Source organism: Saccopteryx leptura, chromosome 13, assembly GCF_036850995.1.
Source record: "Saccopteryx leptura isolate mSacLep1 chromosome 13, mSacLep1_pri_phased_curated, whole genome shotgun sequence".
Taxonomy (NCBI): Eukaryota; Metazoa; Chordata; class Mammalia; order Chiroptera; family Emballonuridae; genus Saccopteryx; species Saccopteryx leptura.
The window spans coordinates 20,530,429-20,548,023 of NC_089515.1; the positions used below are offsets into that span (position 1 = coordinate 20,530,429).

General features: G+C 41.6%; 1 protein-coding gene across 6 annotated transcripts in view; it reads left to right on the forward strand.

The window, feature by feature from the left end:
- Positions 1 to 17,595, forward strand: part of SORCS1 (sortilin related VPS10 domain containing receptor 1) — a 578,632-nt gene that overhangs the window by 300,193 nt on the left and 260,844 nt on the right. For all 6 annotated transcript variants that reach the window (XM_066354763.1, XM_066354758.1, XM_066354761.1 and 3 more), the window contains exon 3: positions 17,006 to 17,105. In XM_066354763.1, the coding sequence (XP_066210860.1) occupies positions 17,006 to 17,105 (100 nt within the window). The remainder of the gene's footprint in view (positions 1 to 17,005; positions 17,106 to 17,595) is intronic.

Here is a 17,595-nt window from a genome sequence, read left to right on the forward strand (position 1 = left end):
TTGAATCGTGATTGTTGCTATCAATAGCAAACTTTATAACCTTGTAGATCCCATGGATACAACATGATGGATGAGCTTCTGTTAATTAAAAAAAAAAAAAGAGTGTCCATAACTCCCAAACTGTAGTTCAAGTTGAAGTAAACGATAATAATAAAGCACAGCTGGTACACTGCTGAATTATTTATGTTGATTATAAAAACCGCATCCTCAATATCAAAGAAACCACACTCACCACAGTGTATCTGTCACCAGAGTGTCTCAGGAATTGCCCCATCCTAAGTAAATAAGGAGAATCAGGCCTGGAATCAAAATTATGCTAAGTTTGAACTGGTAGTTACAAAATAGCCCAGGTTGTAAAGTACAGCATAGAACATACAGTTAATATACATAGTATTGCAGTAACTATATATAGGGCCAGGTGGGTATTGGAAATATCAAAGGGATTACTTGGGAAATTATATGATTGTCTGACTACTATACGATACACCTGAGATTAATATAAGATAATATTGAAAGTAAATTGTAATTGAAAAATAAAATTTGGCCCTGGCCTGTTGACTCAGCAGTAGAGCATTTCTTGGCCTGGCATGTGGAAGTCCTGGGTTTGATTTCTAGTCAGGACACACAAGAGAAGTGCCCATCTGCTTCTCCACCCCTCCTCCTTCTCTCTTTCCTCTCTCTCTCTCTCTCTCTTTCTCTCCTTCTCTCTCTCTCCCTCTCTCTCTCTCCTCCCACAGTCATGGCTCAAATGGTTTGATCAAGTTGGCTCTGGGTGCTGAGGATGGCTCCATGGCCTCACTTCAGGCGCTAAAATAGCCCAGTTGCTAAGCAGGAGTCTGTCTTTGCCTCCCCACCTCTCACTTGATGATTAAAAAATAACAGAAAGAAAGAAAAATAAAATGCAAAAAAAGATTTTTAAAAATTGTGCCAATTGTATAAATTGAAGAAGTTACACATTATAGCTAGAAATGTTATAAATAATAAATAGAAATTATTATAAAATGTTCACAGAACTAATACTAGATTACTATGCTTTGGAGCAAATGATAATACGATCATAGCCTCCAAGTATTCGTCACTGACAAGTCGAGCCCAGGAATGAATGGCTCCCTGCCGGAGTCCCTAGTCCACGCCCAGCTTACCACCTGACTGCACTACTGCTCTGGCCACTTCCATCCTTCTCTAGAGTTTATTCTCCAGTCAGCAGCCAAAACATTTCTTTGAAAATGCCAGGTTGTGATATGCCTTTGCTTTACCCATCTCACACGTGACAAAACCCAAACGTCTCACTTTGTACTCCAAGGAAAGCCTGACCTCATCTTGCCCCTGCTTGATTCTCTCTATTCATCGCCTTCTGAGCTGTAAGCAGGTGACCTTCTTGTGGCTCCTCTACTACCCTAATTTCCACTTGTACTTTTTGCTGTTTCCAGTGCACAGCCACCCCCAGTCCTCAGCCTGTGTCGTCTTCTCAGAGAGGCCATCAAAGGCCATCTGATCTAAAGTAGCCGCCACAATGTCTCTTTTTGCACTGACGCTGTTTTCATCTGAAAATATCAAGTAGTCATATTGGTGGGACTGATGGTCTTTCATGCTAACATGCAGGCTCTTGTAGGCATCTACACCTGCGCTGATCTCATTCATCCCCCTCAGTTAGGGTAAGAAACCTACCATCTCAGAAGGGTGATATTTGTAAATGTTAAGAGGAAAAGACCATTTTAGATGTAATGTTGACTGTTATTCTGGGGTCCAGACAGGGGTTTCTGTGATTATGCACATCTTAGATAAACTGAATTGTATATTGATAAATACATATTTATAAGCACTCTATATTGACTGAATGTTTCACAGTCAGATTTATGAGTGATTCCTCCATTATAAGGTCAATCATCACTATTAAAGAACAATCCAGAGAGGGTGGGCAACTTGCCTAAGGTCACTCAGCAGGTCATTGACAACTTCAGAGCCCATTACTGTGACAAACCCTGACATTAACTCCTCTTAGAAGGGTGATCCCCGATCGCTTTTCTTGTAAGATAGGCAGGTAAACACTAAATATTCTGAAGGGAGAGAGGCACGAAGGCCTTGAGTTGAGGGAATTATTGGTGGCGTTAGAAACCGGATCCAGCTATCAAATATTGAAAATTGAAAAATGGCAGTGAATTGGTGGATGGGTTATTTTTGAGAGAATGAAAGAAATGGAGTTTGAAAAATAAGATTGTAAAATGTAGGAAAGTATATAGAAAATATACTTTTGGGGAATGAGAAATAATAATAAGTTATAAGGCAGAAATATTTTAGAACAAATCTTGGTCATGGTATCAGAAATAGTTCTATTCAGTAATAAGTTGAGTTCCCCAAAGAAATATGTCACCAACTTACTTCCATAAAGCAGAGTTTTCTGATGCCTTGGGGGATGAAATCTCTGTGTTATTATAATCATTGAAGCCCAGTACACATATTACCCTCCACTGTTGCCAACATGTCCCACTAAACCCCCTCTAAGAATATGTATCAAAGAGAACAATCTCAGTTTTAGGGAATCTTGCTGCATCGCGCCTGTCATTGATATTTTTTTCGGTGTTGTTTCTTCCTTCGGGATTTAAGGTAAGTAGTTTGAAGTCAGTGATCTATTAAGTGCTAGATAACTTTGGTCCTTCGGATCTTCAGTTCATATCTCCTAACTCTGTTCCTTGGAAGCAAATTGTCATCCACCACAATTGTAGCTGCTAACACTGGTAAATCTAACTACACGCCAAGAACTTTCTAGGAAGTATCTCACTTAACCCTTCCATCAATCCCAGGAGACCAGTACCATTGTTATCCCCATTTTACAGATGGGAAAAGTAACTTCCCAGATGTAAACCCAGAATCTGGACTCTATAAAACCATAGGGTGATCATACCCTCCTCAGACGATGTAAACCCAGAACCTGGACTCTATAAAACCATAGGGTGATCATACCCTTCTAAGACGATGTAAACCCAGAACCTGGACTCTATAAAACCGTAGGGAGATCATACCCTCCTCAGACGATGTAAACCCAGAACCTGGACTCTATAAAACCATAGGGAGATCATATCCTCCTCAGACGATGTAAACCCAGAACCTGGACTCTATAAAACCATAGGGAGATCATACCCTTCTCAGACGATGTAAACCCAGAACCTGGACTCTATAAAACCATAGGGAGATCATACCTTTCTCAGACGATGTAAACCCAGAACCTGGACTCTATAAAACCATAGGGTGATCATACCCTTCTCAGACGATGTAAACCCAGAACCTGGACTCTATAAAACCATAGGGAGATCATACCCTTCTCAGACCTTCCAAAGACTAAACAGGGCCCGCAAGGTGCAGTGTGGTTTCGGTGCTGCTATGTTGGCAAGCGACTGACTTTGATTCCAAGTTTCTCTTTGTAGCCTTTGCTCCTGGAGTGCTCCTCTCTGTGCCGTAAGTCAGACCTCCTGACTGTCCGCTCTGCCTGTGACACTTGTTCTGGACATATGCACCTCCTCCTTATGTCATTCAGATGAACTCTCCAATGCCAGAGGCCTTCTCTGACGACACTAATAAGGCAGTGTACCCTGTCCTCATCCTATGTCCTCCTTACTCTTTCCTTCCCATCATGGTATTAACCGTCACCTGAAGAATTCTACGTGTATGTGTTTAGAATCTGCCCCTTCCCACTAGAATTTCAGCTCACGAGAACGTCAATATTGTATTATTTTTCTCCTTTCTCTGTTTTATTGCCAGTGCCCAGAACAAGGCCTGGAACTTGGGTAATTCAGCATAAATCATTGTGGAATGAATGAATGAATGAATGAGTGAGTGAACCATCATTCTGTATTGCTGCTCTGTATTTCTAATAATTAAATTAGCCTCATAGAAACCACCCACTCCGTCTGGTTGTGAAGAATCAGTCCTGGACTTTTGGTGAACATTCTGTAGCACCTATTACCAAGCATCAGGGCTGCCAGTGGCCCAGAAAGGTGAGAGCCAGGACGGACCTGCGTGTTCTTGTTCACGCTTTGTTCGTTGTAGAATTCAGGGAGGCTACTCGGGGAAGATTGTAAATGAGACTGCCAGTTTTTCCTGGACTACTTTGCTTTTTAAGTACAATTGGAAAAGTTGAGGGCACTGAGACCTGGCAGTTCCCCTGGGTACTTGTGGACAAATGTCATGTGGCCCAGAGTGACGGTATAAGGGGGAACTCCATCGCCCGTCAGCTGTACCAGGCAGACTTGACGAAACAGACAGTGTTACCTTTGTGTTGGTTGGATACAACTGCATGCAGGCTAGAGAGGATAAAGATTAATGACTGAAGTGTTCTTGGGCTTCTCTTTGAAATCTCTCTGCCATGAGGGATGCTGGGATACATTTTCTATAAGCATTACACATATTTTTTTTATATTGTTAATATTCTTTTTGCCTGACAATCATTCCTAGTCCTGGTTCCATTCTAAAATTTGACCATAATTTTCAGTTTGGTTCATGTAATCCTATTATTAATTTTTTTTTGTGACAGAGACAGAGAGAGGGAGAAATAGGGACAGACAGACAGGAAGGGAGAGCGATGAGAAGCATCAATTCTTCTTTGTGGCACCTTAGTTGTTCATTGGCTGCTTTCTCATATGTGCCTTGACTCAAGGGGAGATGGGGGCGGGGCTATAGCAGAGCAAGTGACCTCTTGCTCAAGCCAGCGACCATGGGATCATGTCTATGATTCCATGCTCAAGCCAGCAACCCCACACTCAAGCTGGTGACCTTGGGGTTTGAACTTGGGTCCTCTGCGTCCCAGTCTGGTGCTCTATCCACGGCACGACTGCCTGCTCATATGGTTCATGTAATTCTAAAGTGTAGTAGTACACAGTTTCTTACATAGCTAAGCCATTAGTTTTTGTTTTTGTTTTGTTTTGTTTTGGAGGAGAAGCAACATTTTCATATATATTACAGCATTCCTTTTTTAGAGTACTGATTTTAAGATGGCTAGGCTTTCTTTCTCTGATAAGATGAAAGTCCTTTTCATATGTGAGAACCTGTAACCCTGAGAAAAGTCACAGCACAAGAATCAGAAGACTTGGGTTCCCTTTTCAGTTGGGTGCCAACTAACGCTTGACTTACTCTCCTCTGAGTTGCAGCCTCTTCCTCTGCAGAATTACATGGTTGGGAAGATACTGTTCTGTGGAAACTGCACATTATTGATCCCAAGAGGCCATGTGAAAGTGCGAGAGAGTTACTAAAAGTGGGAAACAAGGATGCGGGTGAGGGTGGGGTGGGTGGAGAACACGTGTTCAGTGAGGATAAATCCATTGCTGTTTGCTATGTAATTAGTCGAGGGCCTAGAGCTCCCACTGCTCTTTGTTTTCTTTTCGTTGAGTTGAGATGAAATCATCTAAGACCTTATCAAAGCTTTAACAGTTTAGAGTTTTGGGCTTTCTTCAAAGTAACAGGTAGGGACCAACATTTTTAATAACTCATTGTAATGATAAGCAATAATGAACACATGATGCTTTCTGACCAGGCTCAATCATTTAACCCTTACAGAAGCTAAGTGGAAAGCAGACAGGAGGTAACAAATCACGGTTCTCTACCTCCGTCCTGACACTCCGACCCCTGGTTGACTCCTGCAGTTTTAGAGGGAGATATAGCTCTTAAGCCCAACATCTCAGAAGTGTGCTGTAGATCTATCAACATAGAGTTCCCCATAACTCTTCCTGCTCCAGCAATTCTTGCATAGCATAGTCCAGGCTATAGATCAGCTGGTCCAGTCCTCTCCATTGGCTTATGAAGAAGAAATTCACTCATTTCATTTACCTTTTAGGAGACGAAAGGCAGCAGAAGCTCAGTGATGCATCATCACTTAAAACTGAGACTCCCAACACGCATGGAATAAAACCTAATAAGAACACATGACACTCAGAGAGCAATTTCTACAATTTAGGATGATTGGATCATTTTAATATCATGAAATCATGTAAAGCCTATTGTCGCCACTAAAATGTTTCATTGCTTATGCTTCCAGAATACATTTTTTCATAATTTTCATTTGTATGTTCTGATTGAAGAGCTAGGAGGACCAGGTAACATTGGCTTCATTAGACAAGTGTTTTACTTATTTTTGCATATTCCTGGGCAAGGCAGTCAAAGTACTCCCTTATTCAACCAGAGTGCCATGTGAGAGGAAAAATAGCACATGACAATGAGCATTCACAGCTTAAATTCAATTCTAACAAGGATTCTAAACCAAGGGAGACATATGTGTATGCCACATCATCTCTGGAGCAGTCATTCTTCCCAGCTAGGCCTGCATCTTGGGGGGAGGGGGGGCAACATAAATAATCATTGAATGAATGGTCCATTCAGGACCATCACACTCTATCACCACACTATATTGCTAATAAGTAGATTAGCTTCATAGAGGCTACATATTATGCCTGGTTTTGAAGAACTCATCCATAACTTTTGAAGTCTTGGCTTATTAGGTACTTGGGCTAAGGAGTCTCTTTCCAATAGAAAATTGATTTTAGGACGCTTACTGGCAGATATCATGAACTATGGTGGTTCCTTGTTTGGGAGGAAGGGATCAACGTCTGGGAGATCCACTAGAAATTTTTATTTCTCTCAAGGCAAACTCTCCTATGTTTCTATAAAGAGCACAACATTTAAATGGCTGAGCTGTCTTGTCTCTGTGTTAAGCATGCTGGCTTCAGAATCCAGCTGCCTGGGTTTGAATCCAGGTCCTACTGTTACTGTTGTGTGGCATTGGGCAAGTCAGTTATCTTCTGTGAATCTCCACCTCTACATTTGTAAGATGTAAATCCTACCAGTACCTAGTGCATAGGGTGTTACAAGAATTAAATGAGGTAATCCTTGCAAAGTGCCTGTTAGCCCCAAGTATGGTATGTTTTGTGCATTCGATGAATATTCACTATTATTATTCACAAACTATTTGTCATGGTTGATTATGACTGTATATCTTCATAGGTGACATCAGCAGGAAGATAGAGTGTTGGATCAAAAGAGAGAACCCTTTATAAAGCTGAACAGACATGCCCGCCTTTTCTAAGTTTACCTTTACCCATGGGACTGATAAATGCATATTATGTTCTCCATTACTATATCTACATATAACACTTGAACAAATTAATGTAAATATTTGTCTGAGTTCTTTCTAAGTAAGCCCCTAATTTGTCTTGTATTTATGTCACAATTGCCCATGCCCAACACACACTCAGCCCTGACTTTTCTTGCTTCCTCATCCTCTAAAAAGAAATGCGACTTCCAGATGTACCATTTCTCGAATTATATCTTCGGACAGTAGAGGAGAACATTGCCAAGTAGTGTGTTCCATCGGTGCCATTGTGGGGGCACCTTCTGGATCATAAGGAGAAGCTGCAGTGGTGGAGAGGGGGCAGAAGAGTGGGTGGAACGCACCCTGCTCTCTGTAGATGGCCATCCGGTCGGGAACATCAGATCCACATGAGGATAAGACATGCAGAATACAAAAGGCCAGGCAGGAGAGGTTCCAGTGCGTCCCATGGGCTGTAGGAAGGAGGCCTTCTGTTTAGCAGAGGGGTGTGAGTAAGCTCAGTGAGGGGAGGGATACACAGGTTCAGCCTGGACGTAGACAAATGGGATTTGATGGGCAGAAGGAAGGATGAAAGGATAAATGTGAACTCGTCCTGCCTTTAGGGAACAGAGTTTATTAGCACGGAAAACTGAACGTTGACAGGTTCCACGGAGCGGGGTCTGGGATAAAGAATCAAGACCACCGGTCGACTGGCATGGTCAGGCACCCTGAGAAGGTGACGAGAGTGGAACCTGGAAATGTGAGAAGGAACACGTGCCTTGCCCTGGCCGGCAGTACCCACGTGTGTTTAGCGGGGGATATCGCATTTGCACACACATGGAGGCAGGAGAGAGGCTGCATCTGTGAGAAGGAACAAGTGGTACTTTTACCTGTGCTGCTGTGACACAGGAGTTGTGGGCACAAAGAGATGCAGGGGCCTGTGTCAGTATGGAACATAGACTGAAGTGGAGCGTTCCGATGAGAGACAGACAGTGTGTGTGTGTGTGTGTGTGTGTGTGTGTGTGTGTGTGTGCGCGCGCGCACGCACAGTTAAGGAGAATACTCGTCGTATATGTGTTCCCCAAGAAGCTGACTGGGTGACCTCTGTTTAATTTGCCTTCCCTTTCCAATGCAAAATAGAGACCCAGTTCTCATTGCCAACCAGTTCTGGTTATTTTTATACTCAAAAGTGAACTGTAAGCTATTTCGAGGTAAAGGTAACCCCGATCGTTAACGTTACTGCTATCATAGGTCTCCTGTTCAATCGACAGCAGAAATACACTGCTCATGTGTGGCAACGTGCTGTATACTGTGTCCCCTCCGGATCCTTGGAGCAGTATGCATGCAGTCACAGTCAGCTCCATTCAGTTCCGTATCTCAACTGCCCCCTGTGACTGGAATCACCAATACCACAGCACGATGACACAAGGAAGAGAAGGACAATGACATGGAGAGCCCAGAAAGATGAGTGAGAACTCTTACAGCTTGTGAACACGTAGGTACCCATTCCTCACATATTCCTCACATTTAAAAAATAAAATATTTGTGTATTACAAATTAAATTCCAAATTCTGTGGCATATGGCAAAGCAGATATATCTCTGTATCCCATTGACATGCCGCCTCCCACTGTTTAACGTCCTTCCCACTAATTCTGTGAGTTAACCAGAGAAGCACGGGGAATCCAGGAAACGGAGGGACGCATGTTCAGTTCCGGCTGCACCAAAACGTCTCCTCAGCATGTTGAAACACTATGTGTAGGCTGACAGGCAGACATATTTCAGGGCAGCATCCTTCGAAAGCAGGAGACAATTTCCTTCAGCTCCACGCCACCGCCTGATGTAGATTGCCTATTATATTCTTGAGGTATTATGAAAAATGGATTTGGAGATATTTGCTTAACATTGGGTAGACTAATGGAATCTGGTGACTGTATTTAAAAGGTACAGGCGTTTGTTATAACATCGTAATGGAAATAACAATTGCACTGACAGGTTTAAAAAAAAATCTGTCAATGAATGATAATGAAGTTATTTAAATGTCAACTCACTCACAAACATTTTCCAAACCCTAACTTATTCTCACTGCATTAACCTCGTGCCTCCTATGTTATTGAGGAGCAGAGTCTGCGATGCAGCTTGTGTGCCTTTGGCTTTGGAAGCTATTTTTGTGCCGCCAAATGTGAAAGTGGATGATGCTCTTAATGATTTTAGGAAAGCAGTGAAATACGGAAGCCACAGCTTGTGCGGTTTCGAGGCGAACAATGTTCTGCTTTCAGGACATCTCGGGAGGCGCTAATTTGAGTTGTTTCCTGCCCCTGAACTTCCCCCTCTGGCTCGAGTCTTTCTTTGGTGACCTTGCCGGTGTGGCTTGGTGTGCCTGGAATAGGGCATTTCTGCTCTCTGGGGCCTGGAGACGGAGAAGGAGCTCAGGTTATTTGGGTACTTTCTAAAGCCTTTTGAAGAAGTAGCCCAGCTAATCCATGGTTCAAAGATGATGCCCGTTGGGTAGCATGCATTTATTCTCCCTCCACATGCAGAAGGCGCCTGCTAGGTGCTACCGCTGTCCTGGAGACTGGGGATTTGGGAATGAACAAAGATACAGTCACTGCCCTGATGGTACTTTAGAGTCGTCAGGAAACGGATGTCAGGCAGAGGTTTCTTGATGGAGAAATAGAAAAGTGTGAAGCATACCCACTGCCTTCATCCTGCTTCACCCCACACGGCTGATTATGTCTGCTCATCGCACAGACTGTGCAGTCGTCCTTGCCAGACTGTGTGACTTTGTAGAAATCCAATGGGCCACACCAGAAGAGCAAGTGTCCATCAAGTCAGCCAGCTGTTTAGAATCAAATTGTGAGTGTCTGCTTTGTCCGGGGTGCTCCTGGGAGAGCTAGGAAGCCAGCAGGGAGCAGAACAGACATCTTTTCTGCTCTCGTGGACCCTACAGTCCACAGGGAGAGAGAGAGAACAAAAAACTAAGGAGATCTCTTTGATGAGGGTCAATAGCATGAAGAGACTTGAAAGAGGCAAAGAGGATTGAGTACGCTGAAGGTGGGGGAGGGGTAGCCGTGTCACACAGCATGACCATTGTCCAGAAAGAAGCGAGGGGCCATTTGTTAAATATTCGGAGAAAGAGCTTTCAAAGTATGGGGAAGAGCAAGGCTAGTGTGGGCAGGGGTAGATTTCAGGCAGTAAAAGAGAAGGGTTAAGGGTTGAGCAGCTCACAGTTATATTGAAAACCTATTAAGTAAAAAAAAGTCAATGTGGAGATAGCAAATCTGGACTTTGTTGAGGGAACCAGAGCACTGACTAGTGCTCAGCAAGCGCTAGAGTCTGATTCTGTTTGACCTCAAACCCTCTGAGGCTGTGGCATCTTGGGAATCTTCATGAAACATCATCAGATCATTAAGAGGTTGACCCACTCTTTTGACCATATTTCTAGCCTTCCTGGGAGCCAGGATGGACCAGATCAATGACATACTTTACTTCTTCGATCCTTGTGAGAGTTTTTGTTTCTACTTTTCTCTCTCTCTCTTTTTTTTTTTTTTGTATTTTTCTGAACCTGGAAATGGGGAGGCAGTCAGACAGACTCCCGCATGCGCCCAACCAGGATCCACCCGGCATGCCCACCAGGATGCGATGCTCTGCCCATCCGGGGCGTCGCTCTGTCGAGACCAGAGCCACTCTAGCGCCTGGGGCAGAGGCCAAGGAGCCATCCCCAGTGCCCGGGCCATCTTTGCTCCAATGGAGCCTCGGTTGCGGGAGGGGAAGAGAGAGACAGAGAGGAAGGAGAGGGGGAGGGGTGGAGAAGCAGATGGACGCCTCTCCTGTGTACCCTGGCCGGGAATCGAACTCGAGACCTCAGCACACCAGGCCGACGCTCTACCACTGAGCCAACCGGCTAGGGCCTACTTTTCTCTTTTTAATTTATTGGAATGTCATGGTTCGCCAGTCCATGCAGGTTTCAAGTGTATAACGCACACCACATGCTGTACCCCTGCCCCTGCCCCATGCAAAGGCTCTTTCTGCCCCCGTGTTCCCTGTCTTTGCGGTCTTCCCCCTACCTTACCCCTTCTCTCTGGCTATCCCCACCCTGCTCTCTACATCTGTGTGTTATGTATATATGGTTTTTGGCTAATCCCTTCACCTTCTTCCACACTTGTCTTAACATTGATTCTCCCTGCCAGGCCCTCCAGCCTTGCCCCTGTTAGGAAGAAGAACCAGGTTTTGGTCTATACCACGTAGGACATTGAACAGTTCCAGTCCATATTGCATTTACTAAGACATGCATAACTGGATATTTTAAATATGTTTTACCTCTTGTAGCTTTGGGGAGCAGCACTTTCCAAGTTCTGTGGCCGTGAGTAGGCTGGTTATACTGCTGGGTCCTCCTTATCTGTAGCATGTGGTTAATATCCCCGTTTATTTCATAAGACTACCTGAAAAGTGCTTAGATCACATTCAGTGTTGTTAGCAGTGAGGTTTCTTCAGCATAATAGTCTATTAAGCAGTGGAATCCAGGCACATTTATTATAGAAACAGTATATAAAATCTTTAACTGTTGAATTTTGGTTCTTACCCTTACCTCTCCAATCCAAGTCCTACACAAAACTAACACGTGTTCTTTGAACTATGATAGTCTAAATTTAATTGTGTTTAAAAGTGGTAATAGCTTCATGAGTATCCTCTGTTCTCAGCAAACTAAATCTCAGCCATTTTTAGTGGTTGAGATTTTCCTGGAGGGCTCACATTATGGCTTTTAGTAAGTGTTAGGCAAGGAATACAAAAAAATGAAGGAAAAAAAAATAAGGGATAACATGAATACCAAAAGCTCTCATATATCGATTGTTTATTATATGCCATTGTGCTCAGTGCTTTTTATGGTCTAATCTAGTTTACAAATGATTCTGTGCTGATTTATTATCTCATTTGATGGTATCAGATTAGAGTGGAAGAAATGCAGTCACACATTTTACTCCTGCTGTTCTTTTTTTTTTTTTTTTTTTTTACAGAGAAAGAGAGTCAGAGAGTCAGAGAGAGGGATAGACAGGGACAGACAGACAGGAACGTAGAGATGATAAGCATCAAGCATTAGTTTTTCGTTGCGCATTGCGACACCTTAGTTGTTCATTGATTTCTTTCTCATATGTGCCTTGACCGCGGGCCTTCAGCAGGCCGAGTAACCCCTTGCTCGAGCCAGCGACCTTGGGTCCAAGCTGGTGAGTTTTGCTCAAACCAGATGAGCCCGTGCTCAAGCTGGCGACCTTGGGGTTTCGAACCTGGGTCCTCCGCATCCCAGTCCGATGCTCCATCCACTGCACCACCACCTGGTCAGGCTCCTGCTGTTTTTTGTAGAAACTAGTGGTGACCTGTACTGAGTCCTTCACGTGTCATGGGAGACTTGGCCATCTCAGAGAGATCGTAAGTTCCTAGAAGGCAGGGGCCATGCCTTTAATGTGGTTCCTCCACCCCTTGAAGCAACTAACTTTAGCTCTCTGTATATGGGAAATGAATAAAGACATGATTTCAAGTGTTCTTAAATGTCACTATTTAAACCATGTTTGTAAAAAGGGCGAAGTAGGGAATAAGGCTCAAAAGCAGAAACATTCCAGCTTTGATTTAACCACTTGCATATTTATTTTCCTGGTATGCTTATTTTTTTAAGCTTTTAGCTTGTTCTGGTACAGCGTAGGTGTTGACAGGAGTTCTGTTTTTCATCTGTATAAATCAACCTGTAAACAAAACTGGAAAAAAAAATGCTTGCTTTGGAGTGTGTTAAAAGTGGTACAAATTGAGAATTCATTGCTACTTATGTTGTGCCTTAAATATGTCTTTGTCTGATGCATAAGTTTTACAGATTGTTTCTCCTTTTTTCTGCCTTTACAACCATAGCCACTTTATGGTTAGCACAGGCTGGCCTTTCTGTATGCAGATTTGATTTGTTTTAAATATGTTAGTGTCCCCCTTTTTTTTGTAAAGCCAAGATCCACAATCTTTCTTTAAAAAAAAAACAAAAAAAAAACCTTTGATATTTTGTCCCCCATAGTATGTTGTTCAGAACACTTATATCATTACTTATTTCTCAAGAATGCATCTTATAATCAGGTACATTTGGAAAATGCTATGTGACATAATACACTTAAGAGAGGTTCTCAGTGTTTATTAGAATAACAAAGCTTATATATGTATATAAGCATAATGAAATTTATAAATTTTGAAGTAAAGGAATATTAAATTTTATTTAATTAAGCATTTCCTAACTTTTTTTTTTTAATCTTGGGTAATACTTCTCTGTCCTTCATTCCTGGGGATGATACTTAAAATCTTTAACAGCCAGTTCACTGGCTCACCAGCCAGCCTGCTGCTAAACTGGCTGTCTCTCCTCTGCTCCTTCAGCCCACATCCCTAGGAGGCTGCAGCTCCCACAGTTAACCATGTGAAGATAAGTGGAAGCATCTGTTATCTGTGAAGGGGGTTTGCAGAGGGGCACTAGGAATTGCCTTCCAGGGTGCAATGCCCAGCCTCCAAGGTCAATGTCTCCTTCACTGGGATTGGCTGAGGCACTGACCAATCAGAACAGGGGCTCCTCTTAGTGTTAGGACAAGTTCCTTGAGGACCTCTGGTGTACCAGCCCACAATCTTTTTTGATTGATGGTCTGTAAGGAGATCTAGGAGGCCTCCAGGGGAGAGGCCATGTAGTGAGGTTGGCATAAGTGCTTTTCAGAGAACTTGGTACAGTAAATATTTACCAACTGGTTTGCAAGTGTTGGAATTGTTTAATTTCTCTACCATTGTTCCGTGTGTCCCAGCCAATTGCTAGTTTTACCCATGACACATATCGACACTGTAATTCTAGTTCTATGGGACGACTTTGGACAACTGCTAGTGTATGCCATTTTGGGTTTGTGGAAATATATCATTTATTCTGTTATTGTACGTTAATTATTACAATACTATAATACAGTATTTAAACATATAGCTTTGCTGGAATTGAGAATTAACAAATTTTATTTTAGTTTTCGAGATTTGAAAAATCAAAGGGCAAGAGATAGCACAAAAAGTCACGTCACATACCTTGAAGGATGAAGATTGGTGATGTTATAGTAAGAGGAAAGCATCAATAACATGGTAAAAGCTCTCTGAAAAAGAAAAATTACTAATGTAAGTCTGAGCCAGTTCCTCCATTATCTTGTCACATTGGGATTTCAGTTAAACACACACACACACACACACACACACACATGCACGAGGATGATTTCATCTAGAATCTTTATAGACTAATCCTTATTTGTTCTTGTTGAGTATTTCTTTTTAGTGTAAAAATATTCATTGAGTAGCTCAAAGGTCAAATTGATAGAAATTATAAAAACTAATCATCACCTATCTATGGACTGGTCCCTACTTTTCTAGCTTTCTTTTCTGTTACCCCCCATTAGGAAAAGTGAACCATTTTCTCATCTCCAACAGAGTCCTACCGATTTCCCCTTATCACCAGGCAAAATTTATTAATTGGCACATTTTTTATCCTCCTCCTATCACCATTCTCCATGTAGATTTTGCATTTTTTTTTTGTTCTTGAGCTTGTATTGTTTAGAATAATGAATAGAAAGATCTATCTAACAAAAGGAGCTACAAAAAGGCCAGTACATTTTTTTGAGACAAACAAGTCATAGTAAGAAGAGAAAATTCTGCCTTTACCCTGCAAACTTCTCACTCACCCCACTAAGGCCAGGGTAAGAATGGAGGGGGGCAGGATGTCAAATACCAAGATTGTACTGAGTTAGGAAATAAGTCTCAGACATTTCTTAGCGGGTAGGAGGAAAGTTCACATCAGCAGGAATTTGAAAAGAGAAAAGATGAATATGGTCCATAGAAAGATCTCCTGTGTAAGAGTTTTGGAATGTTCTTCAAATGGCCCCGAAGAAAGCATGTTATGTCTTTGGGTTATTCAAGGTGTCTTCCAGTTTATGGTGCTCTTGCCCATCCCTGTCTGAAGTCCTACTCACTTTCCATTTTTAAGATCCATCAGTCTTCCAAAAATCTTTGCGTAATACCCCAATCTTCAGTGATTTGAAGTATCATCTAAATCAGGGGTCCCCAAACTATGGCCTGTGGGCCACATGCGGCCCCCTGAGGCCATTTATCGGGCTCCCGCCGCACTTCTGTAAAGGGCACCTCTTTCATTGGTGGTCAGTGAGCCCACTGACACCACAAAGCGCGGCGTCACTCACATACAGTACTACTTCCATTTTGTTTTTTTACTTTAAAATAAAATATGTGCAGTGTGCATAGGGATTTGTTCATAGTTTTTTGTTTGTTTTTTTTATAGTCCAGCCCTCCAACGGTCTGAGGGACAGTGAACTGGCCCTGTGTAAAAAGTTTGGGGACCCCTGATAAATTCTATGAAGTATTGACTATTTGTAACATATACAGATATAGTGTATAATAAATAACAACATACAATTGTGAGAATACAATATTATTTATAATATTAATAGATAATATATATGAATTTCAGGGTGGAAATATCCCAGATCCTCAGCTAGAATAAATTCTTAATTCCTTAACTATAGTGTCACATGTCATACAGCTTTTGTACTCCTGCGCTTGGTCCATAGTAGTTTCTTACTGCATATTGATGAGATTGTTGGTATGAACTTCTTCTATTTAGTCTTTCTGGCCTGTAGGAATTTGTAACTTTATCAATATTAGAAATGAATTAAAATAATGACATTTTTGTGTTTTTCTAATTCAACTAACTTTATTTTCTAAGCCTTGTTAATTATTATCTGTATCATTGCACTTAATACATTGTTACTTGATATGTCTGCCTCAGGTAAAGCTGTTTAGTTCTTAAGAGTCGGGGCAGTGTGTTGTGTCCTGTTATTTAGTATAGCACCTGCCACATTTTTAGAAGCTCTGCAAATATGAGTGAGTGAATGAATGAATGAATTATATTACAATCTCCTATATGTAAAAAGAGGATGAAAGCAACTTTTATTTTTATCTGTTTTCTTTAAGTTAAAAAAAGAAAAAGAAAGAAAGCTGTTGTACCATATCAGTGACACAAGGCTTAGGGCCAGAATATGTAGATTCAAATTCTAACTGGCTACTTCCGCTATTTTCTTTGAATAGACCACTTAAGTTCTGTCAACCACTCTCTTCAAATACAAATATTAGTCTCTACTGCACATAATGATAATAATGATCTAATAAGATTGCAATTCTGAAATATATAATAGACTTTCCTGGGGAAGGTGATTAAAGCTTATTTATTTAGTCTGAATTAATAAGTTATTGACTTAAGTCCAGAGGAAGATGAGAGAGTCTCCCCAAAGCTAGGGTTGGTGACAAGAAATAATGTCCCCTCAACCCCAGGTTTCTTAACACTGGAAAAGGCCACTGAGTAAGACTGTGAAATTTCACATATTGAGACAGGTTCTTATTCTTATAATAGAAAAAGACTGAATGACCTTTGAAGGGACTGGCCCACCATATATTTTATGACTCACGAAAGGAAATGCAATTTGTAGATAAATCAGGAGACGCCGATTTTCCATCGTGCCAAAGATAAAGCAGAAGTTTGGAAATGTCAGATCTAAGTAAAATCTTTTTATTTCTTTGGTCAATTCAAGGGACACACTCATCTCTTAATCTTTCCAAATGAACCACATCCTTTATGCAACATGCATACGATAAGGAGATGTGCATATGTAGAGAGATGGAGTTTTAATTTTTACCAATTCAATTTAAATGCAAATGTTAACCACTCACATGATGCTGCTGTGTACATAATTAAGCATCATTATATACTACATGAATCATTTAGCAACCTCCCGAGAGCCATTCTGCTATGTAAAACATGCATTATACTGACAAACAGGCAAATGACATATACTTCGGTCCTCATTAATGCTCCTTTTGAATTATAGGTCAACCGATTATGGGACAACCTATGAGAAGCTGAATGACAAAGTTGGGTTGAAAACAATTCTAAGCTATCTCTACGTGTGCCCTACCAACAAGCGTAAGGTAAGAAATGTATATTCCGCATGTTACTTATTCATGATGTGACTTCTGTCTTGGTTGGCTAACCTCTGCAGCCACCTCGAAACGCATTACAGTTAAGCTTTAAGAGATGTAGAAATGAGATGATGAACGTTAGGGTGGTACAATGTCTGACACATTGTAGATTTCAGATCAGCAGCTGTGACTCTAGGAGGGCAGTGGGTAGGAATATCCTCACCATTTCCAAAAGGCAACCACAGTGGTAGTCAACCAGGTACCTAGTGCCCACTAGGGGGCATTCCAGCTTTCATGGTGGGCGGTAGTGGAGCAATCAAAGTATAAATCAAAAGATAGATTTAACTATAGTAAGTTGTTTTATAAAGATTTATTCTGCCAAACTTAGCGAAAATCCAACATAAAGTACTTGGTAAGTAATTATTATTATATGCTTTATCTTGCTGTAACTCTGTTTTATAAATTTTATAAAGTAAAGTTACTTCCCTACTTTATAAAT